At 29.8% G+C, this 22,125-nt stretch overlaps 1 protein-coding gene across 3 annotated transcripts in view; it reads left to right on the top strand.

Moving 5' to 3' along the window:
* The window catches only part of mTor (serine/threonine-protein kinase Tor), a 218,302-nt gene that overhangs the window by 92,641 nt on the left and 103,536 nt on the right, over window positions 1–22,125 (top strand). For 2 of the 3 annotated variants that reach the window (XM_076464079.1, XM_076464080.1), the window contains exons 23-28: window positions 1,475–1,642; window positions 5,578–5,628; window positions 10,551–10,663; window positions 14,962–15,076; window positions 15,450–15,590; window positions 17,863–18,012. In XM_076464079.1, the coding sequence (XP_076320194.1) occupies window positions 1,475–1,642; window positions 5,578–5,628; window positions 10,551–10,663; window positions 14,962–15,076; window positions 15,450–15,590; window positions 17,863–18,012 (738 nt within the window). The remainder of the gene's footprint in view (window positions 1–1,474; window positions 1,643–5,577; window positions 5,629–10,550; window positions 10,664–14,961; window positions 15,077–15,449; window positions 15,591–17,862; window positions 18,013–22,125) is intronic. The other variant, XM_076464082.1, reaches the window with a different exon arrangement.

Genomic DNA, 22,125 nt, shown 5'->3' with positions numbered 1-22,125 from the left:
ATTCTTTCTGTAATCCATCTAGAATACAAAAATGATGGTTCCCCCATTGTAAAGGAAGTGCTTATACACTCTTCAGAAGACCTTGTAGAGGTGATGCCTGTTAACTGTGGACATCAGGAATGGCACAAAAGTTAAAATAGTCAGCTAAGAATGATGCTTGTTAAAGTTATTGGAATGTGTTTAGAATAACAAGGAATTTAACTGGTTTAAAAAGCAATTTCTTAAATTTTAGGCTAAGAAAACTATTGTTGGTAATTTCAGGTTTCAAAAAATCAAGTGTTTTCTATGCCTTATATGTGTTTTCACATATTTAAGGCTAGATGAGGACCTTTTAAAAATGATGATTCAATTTGTTATTCTTAATAAACTTTATAATAATAACAAAACATATTGGCTAAATATACTTTTCTTTTGCAGTACATTTGTTAAACTTATGTGTTGATACCTTGAACTCCCTTTTGAGTATTGCTGTGTAGTAATAACTGTTTATTGATAAAAATATGTACTACTATAGAAAGTAACATGGCCTGATATGACCATTTGGGTTAAGGTGTTCAATTCATAATCTGAGGGTTGCAGGTCCTAATTCCAGTCGTGCCAAACATGCTCACCCTTTCAGCCATGAGGGCATTATAATGTGACAGTCAATTCCACTATTCGTTGGTAAAAGAGTAGCCCAAGAGTTGACGGTGGGTGGTGATGACTAGCTGCCTTTCCTCAAGTTTTACACTGCTAAATTAGGGACAGCTAGTGCAAATAACCCTTGAATAACTTTGCACAAAATTCAAAAAACAAAAACAATTATAGAAAGTAACACTTAGATAAAAGTTGTTTAATTAACTGTACTGTAGTATCCTTTGTTTGGCAAAATTTCAATATATGTAACAATTCTTTTGAAAATTAATGGCAGATAATTCAGAATTGAAACTGTTACTTTGATGGCTTCTCAGCAATTTGTTATTCAGTTAGTGTTTAGGTCAAGAAAAAAATCATATAACCATGCATTAAAGAAGTCTTTACATAACTCTTTTATGTAACTATTATTTTGAAAGCTAAATACACATTCAGACATAAAGCAGTTATTCATGGCATATCTCAAATAATATTTAAAGCACATAATTACATTTTTTTCTGATGTTTAGATTTCAGATTTTTCTTAAGGCAATGAGTGTTTAGCACAGAATATTTTATTAGTTTCATAAGATATAAATATCTGTGTAAGTCTTGCTGAATGTTTTGGCTATAAAATGCATTTATTTTGGAGAGTCATTATTTTAGATGCTATGATATCTAAATCACTGAACTCAACTAAGTAAGAGATTTCAGAAAATAAAACATTTATTTTGCTAGATGTGTATTTTATAATGAAACAAAACCATGAAATTTGTGGATATTTATTTTTCCAATATATTGTTGAGTACCATTTTATGTATTTAAAAAAATATATCTGGCTTTGCTTCAATTCATGATACAGGAGTTTTGGACAACAAACAGCACAATGCAGAATACAATTATTTTATTGGTGGAGAAAATTGTGCTAGCTCTAGGAGCAGAATTCAAGATATATCTCCCACAGCTTATCCCACATTTCCTGAGAGTACTCATGCATGATGTTTCAAACCACAGGATTGTTACAGAAAAAGTAAGTTAAAAATATCAAAGCTAGTATTTAATCATATGTGAATGGCTTTGGTGTTTCTCACCAACCCCATTTCTGTGAAAGTGAACATAGCAATATTGATAATAAACCCAAATTTACTGAGTGTATCCTCATGAAATTAGATAAGCTTTTAGTATCTTTGCTCAAGGTTTTTGTGTAAATTTGTAAAACATTCAGTGAATCAATCTGAGTGAAAGTTGATTTTTGTGTTAAAAATGAATATGCTGTTTTTGATCTTAGAGTTTTAATATTTCATTTGCATGACCTATAGAACTTCATAATTGAATATCAAAAGTTATGTTTTAGTAAAATAGAATAGGTTTGTAAACTAGAAATTGGGTTTCAAAACCTAGAATGAGCAATTTATGGAGTTTAGCTTTCAACAGTAAATAGATGCTTTAAAAAAAGTCTCCCAGTAGTTTAGTAGTAAGTTAGATGAATTATAGTGCTAAAATTTGGAGTTTCCATCTCCATGATGGACAGAATACAGATCACCCTTAATGTACCTTTGCATTAAGAAAACATCAGTAAAATGCACACAAAATTACAAACTAAGCTACATTTAAGAGGGGTTAAAAAAATTAAAGTTTTTCCAGCTTTCAACTTTATAAAACTTGCACAGTGGTTTGTTTCTGTATGTAGTATGGGTATTAGAGTTTACTGTTGCTGCACTCCAGAAGAATTTTTGCTGATATAAATGTACCAAATTATAATTATAGCATTCATAAACTGTTTTTGTGATGATATCTATAGAACTCAGGATGTCAATGTTTCACTCAAATTCATGTTTGAAACCCTGAAAACATTAAGTTTATATTCATCTGAAGATTTAAAACATTTTCATTTATGTTTTTCTGTTCACCAGTGTATAATAAAGAAGTAATTATCATCACAAAAATATAAGCGGTGCTTGAGAAAGTTGGGGTTAAAACTTGAAGATATATTTTTAAAAATTGTTTTCATTTTAAAAACATTCTTGCATGTAATGTTTGTATTAAATTGAGAGAATAGAAGCTACAAAAAATTAGTGTTACAGTTTGTTAGATTTTATCATGCATCCCTTTTGTTTTTCATAACCATATTCTTTCATATTTCTGAATCATTATTTTTTTTCTAATTTTCTATTAACTTTCTGATATTTGTAGCAAGTGAAGTATTGTACTACAACACAAATCACGTTTGCCTATTTCTACTTGTTTCAGTGTAGTAATTTGACTTGATACATTTGAAGGTTTTCCCATAAATTAAACAAATGTACTACAAAATTTTATCCCATTACTATCAATGTTAGCCTTTTATAGATTTAGGCAAAGTGTTTACAATTAACAAACAAAGGTGAAATGGGAAGTAACTGCCTAGCTCAGAAGTGATACCAAAAAAGAAAGTCATGGAGGGCTAATATACAAAAGTAGCTTTTGTCTTCAGGCCAGGAAAGCTTTTGAAATGCCATCATCTCTACCTGAGTGTGTTTGTAAATTAGTCCTCCAAGACTTTCTCTTCAGGTGTCAGTCTGAATTAGGAGACTACTGCCCATTTTTGCCTTTGTTAATCAATGTGGCTTTTTTTATTTATTAAAGGTACATCTATTGATGTGTCACAAATCAACAGAAAATTTTACTAATTAAGTTGTGAGGTGGACAATAGAACTATTAAGCAGTAGTTGTCATTTACATGCAGCTGTCATTATTCTTTGTCTCAGGTACATTTTATAGTAGTTTACATGTTTGTATCTTTTAAGTCATGCACAATTAATTCTAAGTATATGTAATAGTAATTTATTTGATACTGCAATTGAAAATAAATTCTTATGTGCAAATAACCCTTTTGTGTAGCTTTATATAAATATCTGACAAAATGAAACATTGCTCATTTACTTACTGATGGTACTATGTTCATACCTATGTTCTTCTTGTGGTCCACTATTATATGTAGCAATACTGATAATTAACAAGTTTGTATAAAAAAAAAGGTGTTGATATATCAGTGTGTTATCTTTCCCACAAATGGTCTGACAAACACCTTACACATTCTCTTTCATATCCAGTGGAGCAGTACTTTTGTATGTGTTGTGTACTTAGAAAAACAAAAACAGCAACAACAAAAACTGCCTCTTTGATCCTGGTTGTAGATACAATCTAATAACTTTGTATTTGGAGTATTATTAGTCATGGATATAATTCATGGTATAGCCTGTTGGATGATAAATACTAGACCTCTCACAAATACTTCTCTCTTTATGCTGGCACATGTAGACAAAAAGATTCAAATAAGAATGTCACTCTGATAGGTTTCCACAGTGTTATTCCTCCAAATATAGAAATGAATGAATACGTGTATTTGCATCCTTCATATGTACAATAAAATGAAGTTTCACTGTTGATATCCATTATGTTTAATATTTTAAGTAATAGTGGAAGTGCAAAGTGTACTGATTAATCAATTATTGATGTAATTTATTGAGGTGATTTATATATAATTGATATTGGATACTGCAGAAGTGAATAGAGATAAGAAATTGAACTTTAAATTTGTTACTAAAAAAAAGACAAACTTAAAAATCAACCATAGTTGGTGTGTACTATCCTCTAATCATGGATCATGGAAGTAAAAGTATTTTTCTTGAAGGTACTCCTTGGCATAATTAGATAACATTATAGTGAAAATCCTTGAATGATTTGATTGCCATGATGATCAGAGATCATCACAAATACATTAACGGGAGAAGAAATGTAGATATTTACTGTTGTTTTCTGCATTTATGAATTATGTTTAAGTATTCAAGGGTTTGTGATACTTAAGTAAGAAAAAAATTATAAAAAGGATAGAAATAGCATGATACACAAACCCATATTCTTAAAGACACAAATACTAGTGAGCTCTAGTGTATAAAAAATAAAAACTTTGGTAAATAAGTGAAACTAGTTGAGAAGATGGAACCACAAGTTACACAGTTTTGTTGAATTAGTGATTTCCTATGATCTTATCACTTAATCAGTAGTTGTCAAAATTACTAATTTTTATATTGTGACTAAAAGGGCTGTGTTTGTAAAAATTATAACATTCCTAAGTAATAATAAAAAAAAATATATTGTATCATGTGAAGAAAGTCCACAGATTTAGAAGGAAGGTTTTTCAAAATTTACAAATGTTTCTGTCATTACATCTTTCATATAATTTTGTCTTAAGTACTTTAAGGATTATTTTATATTTTTAATTCAGTCCTTTTGTGATTTTTTGTATTCAAGAACAACAAAGTTATAAATATTAAAATTTATATACTTTTTATTTTCATTCTTAAACATCTTAAAACCAAGTTCTCATGTATTAATATATAAGCCAAACAATAAGTAGTTTAAACACGTCATTCTAAGGTCATGTTTTCTTATGTAATACTTTGGAATTATGGCTATTATGGTCATCCTAATTTCTAAATTTACTTACCTGTTACTGCATTTAAGATGCTTGTTAAACAAGATAGATGGCTGTTTCAAACAGATTTCAAGAAACAGAGTAAATATTTTTTGTAATAGAATTCAAGAATAGCCTTTAGATATAGTAATTATAAATTTGTTACAACTTTATTTAGAAATTAAGTTTTCTAAAACTTTAATTAATCTCTTAATGATCAGCAAATTTATTGGTGACTAAAAACATCAGCAATGATATATATTATAATTTTATTGTAATTATGGCTTAAGTTTAAGAATTAAGTGGTATGTGTCAGTGTAAGAATAATGGTATGAACTGTATTGAATTGAAACAATTTTATATTTATCCTTTTGCAAGTTATTCTATTACCATATTATTGTAAGATATATAATAAGGGACTGATATACTTCAGTGTGAAAACTGTAATGTTTTGAAGCTAAAATCTTTTATTTGTGCATGATGTAAATCAGGTTCTCAAACTTTTTCAGTCTGGGACTTCAGTTTCTGAGAGTGAACAATCAAGACCCCCCATATGTCAGGTAACTACTAATCAACAGAGAATACTAACATTCTAAAAGAAATGCTGGTATGATAATACAGTTCTAAAGATGCAATTTATTTTTAAATTATTCAATATCTCTAAATCACTAAATACTAAAAACAAAATAACAGCTGTGTGTAACCTGAGGGTTAGCATGCCCAAACTGTGAATCTGAGGAATGATGATCTGTGTTTTATAATTTAGAGCCATGGGTGCATTATAAGTGACACTAAAATCCTATTATTTAGCCAGACAACAGTAACTCAATGGTTGACAGGGGAAGATGTTGACTAAGTGCTTTCTTCTGTAACCAATCAGCTTAACTTTTGCACAAATATGTCCATAATTTTTTAAGTGAACTAGGAATAAGAAAAATTAAATGTTTCTCCGGTATCATAACAAGACTGCAAGAGGTTAAGAAGATGAAGTGACTCCATTTGAATGTTAATATTTAAAACTGCTAAAAAAAAAGGTTCAAAAGATTTGCTAATTTTTTTCAATCCTTTTGAAATTCTTTGGAGCATCCATTGACTCACAGTTTGAAAACAAACTCACTAAACCACAATTTCCAGAATATAAGTGTTGTTTTTTGAAATACAAATTCATATAATGAAAATTAGAAGTAATGGTAAAACATATGATCAGTTAAGAAGATTTACTTTAATACACTGTGTACAACTGTATATACTTTCTAGTTTGATACAACTATCTAACCTCTACTTGGTGGCTCAGCACTAAGTCTTAGTACTGATAATGCTAGAATTTAGTCTGTAATATTTGAAGAGAACATAGCACAGACAACTTCTTGTTTAGCTTTGTGCTTAACAAACAGATAAACTGTTATCTAAAAATTTAATTTTAGATGTTCATTTAGATTTAGTATTCATTGAGCATGTTTTAGCTTTCTTCATAATTTATTTATGGTGCAGCCTTGCCCTGTCAACAAACTCTAAATCTTGGAACTAGCAAGTGAGACTGAAATCCATGAATTACCACAAAATATTACCCATATTTTAAGTTGTGAAAGCAGTATAATAACAAGAGTCAGTTCAATTCTGTAGCATAGATGATGAGTGGTAAGGTGCTTTTAATTGGCTAGCCAATTAATGGTTCAAAATTAGGGACAGTGCCAGGTATTTTTAGTAGCTTTGTCATTAATAAAAAATTCCAAATATGTAACTCATCTTTCAAATGAAACATGGAAAAACATATTATTTAACTTCATAACAAAATGTATACTCTTAAGAGTATTTTATACTTTCAAATAACAAAAAATAACATATATTGTTATGTAAATGTTTCGATGAAATTATATTACTGTTTGATTTACATGAATCTTTACAGCAAACGTCTTTAGTTTAAATATGTACATTTAGTTAGAAACTTTATTAATGTATAAACATTTGGTTTTCCCGGACTTATTATTTTTAATTAACATGTTCAGTCATTTGTAACAACTTGTTTCATGTACCTTGTAAATGTAGGAGAAAAGACATTTTTCAGATTTCATTTAAAAGGTAATAAAAACTAATATACTTTGGTTTTGTTAATGTTATTTTTTTAAATAAATGTTGTTGTTTTTTGTAAATCTATGGACTTTGTTTACCTAGTCATAACCTTCCTCTCATTTTATAATAGTAATATATTAAATTCACAGTTTCTTGGTATTATAATTGTGACAAGTTTCATTATTTTCTGTGTAAACCTTTTCGATATAAAACCCAAACATGTCAGTTTACAACAGTGTGATTTATCAAAATTTAATAGAACTATTTCATAATAAAACCTATAAAATGTTAAGTCAATTTCTGAACAAATAACCTTATTATAGGTTTATAAAGAGATGTCAAAAGTAATAATGAAAAAATATATTCTAAGCTGTTAGATGGCTTATTACGTTATGCTTGATTTTCTCCTAGTGAGTGTCAGGGTAAATCTTGTCACCAACACAAATGTATTAAACAGCATATCTGGTTATTGCATGTACTTTAGATATTTGGGATAGTTGAGCCCAAATTTTAAGAACATACTGGTTAAGGATTAGGGATATGTAGTTTGGTAGTGTTACAATTTTTATTTATTTAGTATTATATGTTAAATAGTTGTCTTTGTTTTCATTTTGCTGTTCTTACTTGCATCATTTCAAGAAAAAGTTTTACTTGTCTTTCTCTATGGTCCAGTAGTAATTTATTTTCATTTGTTTAGTTTTGTTCTTTCATCTGTGCTGCAATAGTAATATTTTTTATTTTTTAACTTTTTTGTATGGTCCAATAATTATACCTTTTTGTTGTTTTTTCTGTGAGCCAGTTGTTATGAGTTATTTTGTGTACTTATTTTAGTGAAGTTTCTCTTTCATCAGGAACAAGCACCTGTCTGCAGTTAATTAAAATGAAAACTTTATAAACTAAATCTTTGTTATCCATAGTGGTTTGTTGTTAGTAACTAGTTTTGTTTTTTAATTTTTCATTTCACATGTTTCATTAAAACCTATGGTATTTTATGTAAACATACCATATATTTTTTGTCTTATTATGTTAATGTCTGTGCAAGTTTTTAATAACACAGTCAAGAAAGTTAAGTTGATTTTGTTCTAGCTTCCATTTTCATTCTGTGGAAATATACTTGTTCTTCCCATGTGAGAATAGATGCAATGCTGCCCTTTGTGCAAGAATGTTGGCAGCCAGTGGTAAGGCAGATGATATTGAACAGTTTTGATTTTCGCTGTATTTAAATAAGAATTTCTAATCATGTGGGCAGTGCTGCTATTGGTGAATCCAACACTACCTGTGAAAGATGACTAATAAGTATCCAGAAGGAAGTACACTGTGCTTTTGATATAATAAAGATAAATTTCATTAAGTGTTATACATTTCACTGTTTATTTTTTTGTTCAAACTCAGCTCATTTTAACTAAATTCACTATCACTTTGTAACTTATCTTGCCAGTCCTTTTGTTATGAAACAAACCTACCAAATACAGTTTTAGAAAATTACTTTATCCTTAAAATAACCATACCACAGTGGTACATATAAACAGTTTTGTACTGGAGAATTTATATCATGTGGGATTACATTTTGTTTGGTCAAGCTGTTTGAAAATGTTTCAGATTATAATATTAACATAAGAGAATGATATCATTACAAGTATTATTATTTTTTTGCTCATAAGATCCATTGATCTTTTTTTATGACAATATCTGAACTGTTGCTTTTGCAAGGAAATAAATCAAATGGAAGTCTCTAAATGGAAGTTCTTAGTTTTAAATTACAAGTTATCTGACTGTTGATCCAGTAAAGATATTTTGACTTCTTAAAATTCCACATTAACAGCTGTAGGTTACACGTAGGTAACTAAATAATGCTTAATTTGTTTATGTATTTATTAAAACTTGCTGGAGGGCTGCTTTCAGGTAATCAGATTACACAAATAATGTATGTAGCTCTTTATTAGCTTATCTTATGCACACACATACCATAAGCACTAAGAATAAGAAATGTAATGTCAATGAAACTACTGACCAGCAGGCAACATTATGTACCACAGAAATATGAAATTTGACTTCTTTTGAGTGGTCTAACAAAAGAAAGTTGTGTCAGGGAAGATTTTAATTTTATATAGGGTTCTTTATATTTCTCTTTCTTTCTACTTTGATGTTTTTCATACCCATTTGTGGTGGCATGTTTTATTCTCTAACTTGATTTAATTGGTTTAACATGGTATTTGGAACATTAGGTTTTAACAAAAGTACTATGTTTATAACCACTTCATACTTTCTTACAACAAATCACCCTTTACTGTGATTTTCAAAGATTGCTGAAGTGTAAAACCCAAGGATCTAGCCTGTTCTGTGTAAAGCAGTAAAATTTGTGGAAATTTTAAATGAGCAAAAGGCTGGCTAATTTGCATTTCTTTTTAATTTTGTCTAAAATGAAGCAAACGTTTATTTCATTGTGTGTGTTTATCACTGTTAAGAATACATTAGTTGTAACAAAGATTATGAACTAACAAATAAACTTTATATTAAGAAATATTTAGTTAAATACCATTTGTGTCTTAGGTGGTACTCTTGATTTGGTTATCTTAAAGGAATTTATTCCAAAGGATGTGAATCACAATGACATCAAAAGTAGCATAAAATTTTTCCATGACTAGCTGTTGAGATAAGTTATTCAGTTATTAACATATTAATAATTTATTTCTAGCACTTTTTGATCAAAATATAATAAGATAACTTATTCAGGATTTAAAATTCTATGCAATATTGTTGGAGTGCAGCAACTCTGATTCAGTTAAAACTCGTTTAGTTTAACCACACTTGTCTATAAGGAAATAATGGTTAATTTTAGCTTTGGTGTTTCTCTTATTGATAAATTTTGTAGGAAAAATGCTTTTATATGTGCTTTGTTTTTAAACAGTATCTTTTTATATCAGTGTAAGACATTTAGAAATTGTGGTTAATTTTATTTTTGATCTTCATTGTTTTATAAGAAGCATTCATCACTTTTTTACTCTGTACATTTTAAAAATGTTAATTGTTTTCCATAGGTAAATGCAATGAAGACAGATATTTGTCATTTTATATGTGGTGTATTTACATTTCTTTCTCTTTCTTCTGTCCCACCAGTGGCACAGTGATATGTATGTGGACTCGCTGTTAGAAACCGGGTTTCGATACCCTTGCTTGGCAGAGTATAGATAGCCCATTGTGTATCTTTGTGCTAATTGTAAACAATCAATCAAACTTTTTCTTCTGTGGTGTTTTCCCTACTTGGATGACACTTTTTATCCAAAAACATTTTTCATTGGTTTATCATAGTGTTGAGAATATTAGGTTTCTATGGTTATATATTAAAATAAATGTTTGTAGTAAAATGTAATTTGTCTGTCTTAAACAAATAAATACAACTTTCTTGTTTCAGCTTCTAATAGCTTTGCAAAGCTTTGGGTCAAACTTAGATGACTACCTACATCTTATTTTACCACCTATAGTCAAATTGTTTGATTCCACTGATGCTCCAATGAATGTTCGCAAGTAAGTATACGCTTTTACCATATATATTCATCTCTTCTACTAGTTTCTTTTTTGTGGTCTCTCTTGACTATTTGAACAGACTTTATGAAAATATTTTTATTATTCATTTAAGTACTTGTTATATTCTATGTATTTATGACATGTTATGTAAAAAACAAATGTAACGGTTAAATCATGAACTGCAGGTAAATCTAGTCTATAGATAAAACAGAGATAGCAGTTACTGATAATGTAAAACACAGAGAAACAAATCACTATATTTATTGCATATAAAATAGAGTAATAAAATAGTCTTTAATAAACTTTTTTTATAAATCATACGTAATACAAACAGGATTACATTTTAGTTTATATTTTGAGTAGATCTTATTTAACATTTTCCATATCACTATTGGCATTTGTTCAAGTATTAAATGTCATGAAAATTTCAGCTTTAATGGATGTCAGAATAAAGTTTTATTTTTACATTATTATATATAGTAGTAGAATTTAGTAAGTAAGTTGAATAATATGGTTACTGTTGTTAGGGTTAGGATTCTTTTACAATAGGAGTCTCCAACTTGTTGGCATTGAACTTGAGAAAAACAAACAGCACTCTCTTCACATGTTTTCAAAATAATATATATATTTGGAACGAGTTGAATGTATGTTCAAGAAATTCTTCATAGGTGATCATAAGATTATCATGGCACTATATTTCTTTTTAAGAATCCACTTTGGTCTATTGAATTGCTTTAGAATTTTAGCTGTTAAGCTAAACTCTTTCTCTAACTATCATTGAACTATCTGAGGATAGTTCATTTATGCTTCATCAAATTACCATGGTTGTATCCCATATTTCTTAAATTGTCTGTTTATTTTTCATATGTTGACCTACTTCCAAATAATTGTGCATCTTTCATCAAAGTCCACTCAAACAGATTCAATTTCTTTAGAACTCTCTTTGTCAAAATAAATTATTCTTATCTGTTTTATCACCATTAGTCTCGCTTTAATATATATTAATTGTTAGGCCTCCCTTCTCTGTCCAAATGTCTCTTTTTATGACTTGTTTCATCTGCTCTGTCTTTGTGTGTGTATCATTTTCCATCCATCTTATACTATCAGTGTTTAGTACTAAATGATCTGCTTGCAGTATATCATCAACATCAGTAAATTTTATAAGATATTATATAATCTAGACATCAACAAGTTATAAACAAAGGATGGTTCTTACTTCAGTTATATAACTTATAACATTTTCCTTAATTGCTTCTAACTCTCATTACAAACAAAACTAAACAATCATAAAATATTCACTCATAAAATAATAATACTGGCTAGGAAACCTGTACCCTGGACTGAAGTTATTTAAATTAATAATTAATGAGAGATTATTTTAGGAAATAAAAAATTGTTTCCTTTTTATATATAATTTAAAAAACCAACAAAATGCCCATAAAAACAACAAAACCCAAAATATGAAACCTTATATTTAAATGTATCTCCTCATGGACCCAGCAAACCTTCATGTCAAATTTGGTGAAGATCCATCAACAGGGATGAAGTAGTGGTTAAAAAAAGAAAAAAACCTGCAAAAATACTCATAAAAAAAAAAAACTGCAAAATGCAAAATTTGTGTGTATTTCCTCATGAACATAATAATCTTCCATACCAATTTTGATGGAGACCCATCCACAACCTGCAGAATGGTTTCAATGCATTAGATCAATGTGTGATGTCATATCTGCACCCTGAAAATGGAGAAAAAATAGTTCTCCATGACAGGAAATAGAGGCAAATTGGGAAAATTATAACCCTATTTCATATGTACATATACAAAGGATACAAATTTTGGAAAGTTGGGGGTTGCACATTGTGTAATAAAAAAAAAGTTTTTCCAGTATCATATAATAAGAGTTCCATTATAGTATGATTTACACTATATAGTCTTTTATATCATAGCAATGGAAACATTTTTATGATTGAGTCTCACAAACAAGACTACTATACTTTTTTATGATTTTTAATCTTTGATAGTTACTTTGTATCTGCAATTTAAAACAACTGTGTGCTTTTGTATAATTTATTTTAAGAAATAAAAATTGTAAATCTAAACACATTTTATTTGAAGTTTAATAGTAATATCAGAAGAATTCAAATAAATATTTTTAAATTGCCTGTTAACTAAAGAAACAAGTCAATAAAAATGAAATCTGTGGAGAATTATTTCTTATGCTTCTTAGGCATTTTACTATATTAAAATGTGTAGTATAATTTCATATGTATCTTTAACTTCAGTAATAACATATACACACATGTAAAACAGTTATAAATCTAATTTTAATGCACAGAAGGTACCTTAATTTTACATCTATATTAGTACGTGTTATTGAACTTGTGTAAAGTTTGCTAAACCTTAAAATATACTGTATATCCAGTGTATATACAAAAAGTATCAGAATAGTCAAAAAGTTAGTCAATCTTGTTACAGAAAGTTATTTTTGTACTTTGATTAACTACTGTTTAAAATATTTTTGTATTTGGTCACTTATCCTATATGGTTGTAATATTGTGAATAAATAATAAAAAAACAATATTGAAAAACATGCTTAGAGACCTTTTAAGTGATGTGAAAGTAGTATGATTTCAACATGTAGCTTCAACTGATTCAAAATAACAGGAGCCAAGTGATAAAAGTACTTAGAACTTACAGCAGAAACACTTCCTTTCACCTTACAATAGATCACTGTGATGAAAGTAAGAACTTTCTCTAGAAAGAATTAACAGTTGGAGATCATAATTAAAAATGCCGATGTCTGGCTTCACAGATGAATTGGTAGACATAGGTCTGGTGAAAAGGCCACATTCCTTGAATTTGTTAATAACAGTTGTATGGAAAGGAAGCTCCACATAAGCATTAACTATAGTATAGTATTAATTATTTCTCTAAAAGGTATACAGTAGCTTAATTAAAGAACATGTCTTACTGTTACATTCAGTTCCATGCACATCAGGTGCTTGTAATTTGTGTGTTCAGTAGCTAAACATTAGTTATGATCACACTAAATTCAATGATTCTGTAACCTGGGTGTGAAGCCTATGTACACAGAAAATCCTACTCCTGCTGAGAATTCCAAATTTGAATCTTTATTAATATTTTAATTTTTGTAATCAGTAGATATTTTATTTTAGATAGAAAACGTTATTGATATATTGTTTGTCATACAGTTTTACATCAGTTATTTATCTGTTGCTTCACATTACTTTCATTAAATTTTACATTCTGTTTACTTTACCATATATGTATTGATATTAATGTTTGATGTGGTACTTGACATTTAGTTTCTGGACGTCTAATATAATTTCCTGGTATATTTATTCCCTAGACATATTGATTTGCTTTAGTTTCTTCATATGTTATTCTAAGTTTAATTCTTAGACACATTATTTTTTCTAGTTTCTTCATATGTTTAATTTCTGGATGTTGCATTTAAAATGTAGTTTTTGACATGTGACTAATTTTTGTTTTAATTTTTAGATTAGTTTCTTTCCATTTTTTACTTATTTAATGTGTTGTTTATTAGTTTTGTAGCAAGTTTTTTATGGCATCAGTTTCTTTAGGTATTGATTGAAATTAGTTTCTCAATACAGTTAATTTTAGTTTTTATATATTTTCTTTGTATTGCTCTCTTGAAATGTTTTTGTACATTACTTTCTTAATGTGTGGTGCTTTACATTTAGATTCTTGACATGTTTTTTCAAATTAATTCCTTTATATTACCCTATGTTAATTTCTGATTATGTGGATTTATATTTTCTTTTGTGGCTTTACATTAGTTTCTTGATATATTGCTGTGTTAGTATCTATAAATGTTTTTAGCATTAGTTTCTTTGTTTCTTTATAGTTTTATATGTTTAACAATAGTGTCATGATATGTACCTTTACATTTATATTCTTAACATACTTTTATAATTTTCTTTATGTTAGCAATAGTTTCTTTACATTCCTTTACATTGGTTTCTTTATGATATTCAATGTTATTTTTTGAATATTGTTATTTAACTTAGTGTCTAATATTTGTCTTTAGATTTAGTTTATTGATAAGCTGCTACATATTTAATTTGTTAACACAACTGTAACATTGTTCAGCATATTGCTGTTTTTCAAACTACTTTTATGGCACAGTAGTTTATGTAGTGAATGTATTTCTCTAATACTAAGCAAAATAAACAGGTTAACATTTAGCTGTTTACTCTAATTTTTATAATGAAGACATATTTTCAAGATATAACTAGGTTATGATTTATTATTATAGGACAGCCCTTAAAACTGTTGATCATCTCTCAACAACACTGGACTTCACAGAATTTGCTTCAAGAATAATTCACCCCTTAGTTAGGACGTTGGATTCAACACCTGATCTGCGTGAAGTGAATGTTTTTCCCTTATTTTGTTTTCATCATGTTAGCTTAGTGTCACTTGAAAATCAAATGAAAATATTTTCTTAAACAATATTGTCACACAATTGTAATTTGTGTATTCAAAATTTTCCATTTTTTAGCAGTTTGCTCAAACATTAATATTTGTATTTATTGTAATATTGTATGCTTTAAAAAAATTTAAATATTTATGTACAAGCATTACAGGTGAGGTCTTTTATGCCTTAAAAATTAATAATTCAAATAATGAGTTATAATGTTAAAGATTTTTTCAGTTAACATATTTGTATCCAATCTCAGGGTTATTGTGAACATATTTTACTTTAAGTAGGTACTTTAACCTTAATCCCTTGTCTTTTTAAAGGATGCTATGAATACACTTTGTGCTGTGGTTATCCAATTGGGAAAGAAATATCAAATTTTCATTCCAATGGTTCATAAGGTTTTGACTAAACATCGTATAAGTCATCAACGCTATGATGTTCTAGTTTGTCGTATCGTCAAGGTTTGTTTATTTTAATTGTGAAAATACAATCTGCTTCTGTGTAAAAATTTAAATGAAGAATGTGAATTAATTTGTAGCTCTTAGATTTCATTGTCATTGTTTTAATTTTTTTTAATTCCATATGGATTCAGTGATTTTGACTAACCATGGAAGTATACACACTAACTTTAATGTTGGCAAGCTCTCAGTAAACAGTACAAGTCTTTTGCACACACAAAATAAATATTTTTTAAACTAAAAATTTTTACTTAAATATAATTTTTTTCAGTAAAACATTATTTTCTTATTTTTCTCTACCATAATCTTTACTGACTTCATAGATTTGATGGATCATGTCACCACAAAAAAAATCTAAGTTACCCATCTTTTTTCTTTCTAGAATGAGTGCAGATTGTAACAGAAAACTAATGTAGTTTATCTTAAATAGCTTAATCCTCATAACAGTCTACATCATCTACATAATTTTATTGTTTTATTACTTTTTGAACCATTTCTAAGTAATCTCATGATACAAGCTGTAACTCATTTGAGAAATGCATGTTTCAAGTTACTATGCTGTTGAATGATAGAACACACATGCTATTAATGAGCATACCCAATGAAGAAATTAATTTTTTCATTATATTGTCTAACATAACCTTTCCTGACCTAATAAGTTTCTAATTACACATTTTAGGTACCTTTATAAAAAGAAAAATATATACATAAAAGAAAAATATAATACATTTGGTCTCTTGTTTTCTTACAGTCAGCCTGCCAAAGAAACTTAAACCTGTTTTTTGTAATGATGTTACTAGTATGTTAAATAAGTTTTATTTCAAGTATGTACTTAAGGAGAAAATATAATAACACACACAAAGCAAAGAATGACTTGTAACTAGTATAATTTAATAAGCATTTTTAGCTAAGGCATAAGAACCTTAAAATAATTCTTTCAGCTGTTCAATCTGAACTCAGCAATAGTAACTTTAAAGCTGTAGGTAAAATAATTAAAAGGCTCTGCTGAGAAAGGCAACATTATATGTCATTCATTAAATTAAAGCTTTGCCTTTCTCTTGTTTATAAATGTTATCAAACGTCGGTGATAATTGTTGGAAATGTGTAAAAGAGAGGATGGGACAGGTGGATGTGGTAAAATATAACTTTCTCACTTGTATCTGTGTTAATATTCACTCATAAATATAAATGTGTAATTTGTTTTTTTCCAGTAAACTATTTGTGATTTAAAAAACTGTTTTATCATCTTTTAGTTAAACTTCAACACGACTTAGAAATATTTGAAAGGGGAAGATGTTGGAACATGAGATAAAGATGAAATTCTAGTACTAGTAAACTCAATTAGAAATTGCTTTGTTTGCTTTGGTTTGTTCTTGCAAAACCAACATTGATATCTAAGGCTACTTTGAACTACAGTGGAACCCCTCTAAGCAGCCACCCCTCAGATTCGGTCACCTCTTGAAAGTGGTCATTCAATCACAGTCCCTTTTTTGTTTACATAATACCTAGTTATGTACAGTGGAACCCCTCTAATCAGGCCAGTTTGTCTCAGTCCTGAAGGTGGCTGCTTTAGAGGGGTTCCAATGTACTTACAATAGGTTTCTACCCATTTAGAAACAGTTATTGAAGAGGATAAGATACTTTATTAGTTGATCTTGTATTTAATCAATACAAAAATTGATATTAGTTGGGAATCTTCCATAATCTTTTCTTTATAGTGAAATACTTATCTCTTATGTTTTACTATCTGCTCAAGAAATTTAGTAGCATTTGGACAAAAACACCTGAAAAACAGTGAAGTGATTTCAAAGAAAGTGTTTAAAAATTATCTAGAAGCCTTATGTCTAATTGTGAGAAATTCTATAATTTCCTTATTGTTTTTCTTTCTTTGTAATTTGAATGGAAAGAATTTTAAAGCATGCTTTTGTTAAGTCTTGAAAAGGTATTTCATATTTTCAAAGTGATGTTGCTTCTGTGGTTTTTTTATTCATCTTGATTTTTAACAAACATTTAAAAAATTTATATACACAATTTTTGTTACAAGTTAAATAGTCAAGAAAAGCATTTAAAATACTTGTGTTTGTGATAATCCTATTTCTTATGATTTAGGTATAATCTCGTATTTGAAGTCAGATATAAGTGTGCATGTACATATATCAGTTGTGTAAATAGGTGTATGAACTTTTCGCAATTCAAAAATTGTAGTTAGAATTATCAAAAATTACCAACCATATGTGCAGAACTAGACTATATACCACATATTCTGGTTGTGTAGGGAACCACGGTTGCAGAGGAGGAAGAAGACCCACGAATTTTAAACAAACGTCATTCACGACCAAGATCTCAAGACAGCGACCTTACAGGATCGTCCACAGATACTGCTACTATAAAGAAAACACGTGTTATCCTTGCCAATCTTCAGAAGGTAAGAAATGTTCCAAATTTAGACCATTCTTCAAAATTACTGAACTAACATTTGCATTAAAGAAAAAGGAGTAAGCTAGCTTGTAGAATTTTCAGACTGCACAAAATGAGTTAGAATAGCAGTAAGTACTGAGTAAATCAGTTTGAACTCAGTAATAAAGAAGAATGTTTGATATAGATTATCATTTTGAGGTTTCATTTATTTTAATACAGTAGAGTTTTATGTATATATGGTATATATAATTCATGTACAGTAGCTGAATGAATTTTAATATCTCAGAAAGAGAACACATTAACAAGTTACATTTCAGAATTCTCAGGTAAACTGTCTTGTGCAGTAGCATTAGATAGGTCTGCTTAGTAACAGGAGGTTAAAACAGGAAATTTACCAAGTGAGATGACTTTAAAAACCAACCTATTTTTTAAGCATGTGAGAAATAAGACCAGACATTTGTTGTTCAGTGAAATGATCTTTATTAAAACAAACTTGAAACATTTTTAGTAATTTATATAGACATGAGAATGGTGCCTTGCTACTGTGTCAGTGAATGGATTGGCAGTTTTTCCCTAAAGATAGATTTCTGTGGAGCTATTCCTTTTACAACCAACTAGAACTGAAAATGTTTATAGGATACAGCTTTACAAGAAACCTTGTACCTTTAATATTGGACAGAATACTTTGTTGGTGTTGGATGTATCACAGAAGTATGGTTGATATAGAAGAACATGTTTTTCTTTGATTTCACTTATTTGTTCTCTGAATTAAGTAACTTTGCTAATATTTTCATTGCAAATGCGTCCTTTTTTTCCAGTTAAAAGAATTTATAGAAGCTTGAAATTTGATTGAAATTTATTAGAATACGAGGTCTGTTAAAAAAATACGCAGACTGACGTCATAAAACAAAATGTACTTTATTTAGAAGTTACAGGTGTGGGACCCCTTCAAAGTACTCTCCTCCCCAATGCACACACTTATCCCAACGGTGTTTCCACTTGTTGAAACAGTCCTGGTATGCTTCTTTTGTAATGTCCTCCAGCTCCTTCGTCGCATTTGCCTTAATCTCGGGAATCATCTCAAATCTTCTTCCTTTCAAGGGTCTTTTGAGTTTTGGGAACAAGAAAAAATCGCAAGGAGCAAGGTCAGGTGAGTAGGGGGGGTGGGGAAGAACAGTGATCGAGTGTTTGGCCAAAAACTCACGAGTTCTGAGGCACAAATTTTGCAGCAACGAGGTGCATCTTCAAATTTTCGGTCAAAATCTCATAACAAGATCCAACTGATATCCCACACTCTTCAGCAAGCTCCCTGACAGTCAGACGTCGATTTGCCCACACCAGGGTGTTGATTTTGTCGACGTGTGGGTCGTCAGTTGACGTGGAAGGACGTCCAGGATGCTCATCATCTTCAATGAACTGTCGACCATCCTTAAAACGTTCATGCCACTTGAAACATGCCGTACGCTTCATAGCAACATCACCGTAAGCTGTGTTAAACATAGCAAAAGTTTCAGTCACAGATTTTCCAAGTTTAACACAAAATTTCACAGCAAGTCGTTGCTCCTTCAGGTCATTCATTCTGAAATCTGCCAAACGAAAAAATCGCACTTCACTTCAAACCGCGTAGCTAATACACAAATGAAGATATCTGCAATCTAGAAATGGTGTCGTAATCAGCTGATCTGTGCAAACCTAGCGACACCAAGCGGATTCCCCTGGAACCAACTGGAGCCGCACAATTGAAACAGTCTGCATATTTTTTGAACAGCACTTGTAGTTAATTATAGAATATCAGATTCTAATATCAAACAGTTATCTACATTAACCCTGAAGAAAATGCAAGGGTGAAACATCAGTTTAAATAAAAATATATTCATTTATATTTTTCTGGAGTATAAAGATTGTTTATTCATAACTTTAATTAAAATGTGTAAATCCCTTCAGTATGATCTATAGATTTTGAAAGATAACAAAACATTTGCTCTAACTAAACAGTAGGATATTTACTTACCTGTTCTTCTCTGTCCTGTATGTAAATGTTTCCCTTTTTTCTGCAACAACCAATTGTAGTGTGCATAACAGAACATTGCGATCTAGTCAGTGGAGTTTACTGCTTTTTTGTTCTGGCCCCTCAGTGTGGATTCCTGCATATGGTGAGGGTACCTCCCAGGGAAGGTTCTATCTTGTACAGTTTATCTCTTCTGGGATCCAAATGTCCATTCACATGTTTGCCATGCACAGCAGCTTATGAAAGGAAAGAGAGAATCCTGACAGTTGAGTTGTGTTGTGTTAGGGGGACTGCAACACAACACTTTGGGCTTGAATTCATGTAGACAGGTGGCCTCTTCAGTGTCATTCAGCTGATTCTGTGAGGCTTGAATCAACTGAGTGCCAGTAGTGGATGTTCTCATCGAATTTTTTGGGCATATTATATCTCATGCTGGTGTATGGGTATAGTGCCCACAAAACCCTGCTATTGTTGCATTGTTGTTGTTTGATGGTGTAACCCCTTGTAGAACTTGATGGTGGATGGGTATTGAATTTCATTCACCTTATTATGGATAATTTAAACTATGAAAATCAGAATAAATGTTTAAAAAAGCATTGTAGGAAAAAGGACCAGAAATGGAAGACTGTTCCACAGTCACCATCATCTTATATAATTGTACCTCAATTTTTAATACTTTCTTTTTCTGAGAACTATTTAGGGCAAATGTCTCCCTGCATCATACAGATAGAATTGTAGGGGGACTTGCTTGAGACATGTTGGTCAAAACCTTTATATCACAGGAAACTTTGTTTGTAAAGAAAAACGTGTGGTGGATTTTGAGGTCAAAGTCTATCAAGGATATGGCTGTTGTTAGGCAGGAACTTATGGTACCATGAGCAGACAATGTATGTGGAGATCTTGTATGAATACCATAGTTTGTTTTTCACCAAAGGATTAAAGAATCCATTTTAATCAATAAAAACCTAAAATAAATATAAAGGTTCGCTTGTAGTGCAAGGATGCTACTGACATTAAAAAAACTTCATCAAACTGCCAAATTATAAAATATCTCGAGTTATTGAGGTATAAACCAATTATTATACCATAAACTCTGAGTTAATAATCCATATTTTTATAGTTTCTTTTACATTCTTAGTTCTTTAAGGCAATATTAAAAAAAAAAACATTCTGAAATTCTCCTAGTGTGCTAAACATTGCATTTTCTTTAGGTATATTCTTCTATTTTATTCACCACCCCCCTTAAAATCTCAAATTCAACATAAATTACTTGCTGTAAAATTGTCATTGCTCAGATGTGCCATAATTTTTATAACCTTCAATTTTGTTTGGTTACAGAGCTATCAAATGGAAAATCAGACCCATCCTGTCATGTGCTCTCTTTCAGGATTTGTTAATAGTTCTCTCTTATGTTTAATTTTATATTGCCTGTAACCAATAAGAAGTCAAGGTTTTTATTTATCAAATGATATGTTATATTACGTTGTGTTCTGATTAGATCAGTTTCAATTTTACTAATACCTCAGTTCCCATGGGAACCACAGTGGCTAGCTTGGATAAATTTGCTGTGGCTCTTTTTGCTTAATTGGAAATCCAGAGAAATTGTGATTGTTAGAGGGAATTATATACTTTTTGCATGTGATTAGTCAAGGTTAGTGCATTATTTAATTAAATAAAAATTATTGCACATTACTACAATTTGTATAAAAAAAATAGGCTTAAATTTCACTAACAGTCAACAACATGAAAAAGAAGACTGGGTAAGTACTTTATTCTGGAAGACAAAAAATAAAATAAAATAATCATTTTATATTAATACTATTAAACTTTCACTAAACAGAGATTCTGGATTAGAGGTGAGTAACCTGTGGCTGCCATTGGTTGAATCTACAAGAAATCTCTCCTCCAGTCAGAAACAGTGATAATCCAACCAATCATAACATGCTTTCTACATTCCACCAGGACACTATAAAAGACCAACACCCACACACACACTGACCTGAAGACAAAAAGGCTAAAGACTTTCAAAACGTCATCCTTTACACTTATGTTTCCATAACAGGCAGTTGCTGTTTGTTCTACAAAGTTTCTTCATGAATACTCTGCCTAATC

Source organism: Tachypleus tridentatus, chromosome 10 (genome assembly GCF_004210375.1).
Source record: "Tachypleus tridentatus isolate NWPU-2018 chromosome 10, ASM421037v1, whole genome shotgun sequence".
NCBI lineage: Eukaryota > Metazoa > Arthropoda > Merostomata > Xiphosura > Limulidae > Tachypleus > Tachypleus tridentatus.
The sequence above is the reverse complement of the archived record's forward strand: the minus strand, read 5'-3'. Positions and strand labels throughout refer to the sequence as shown.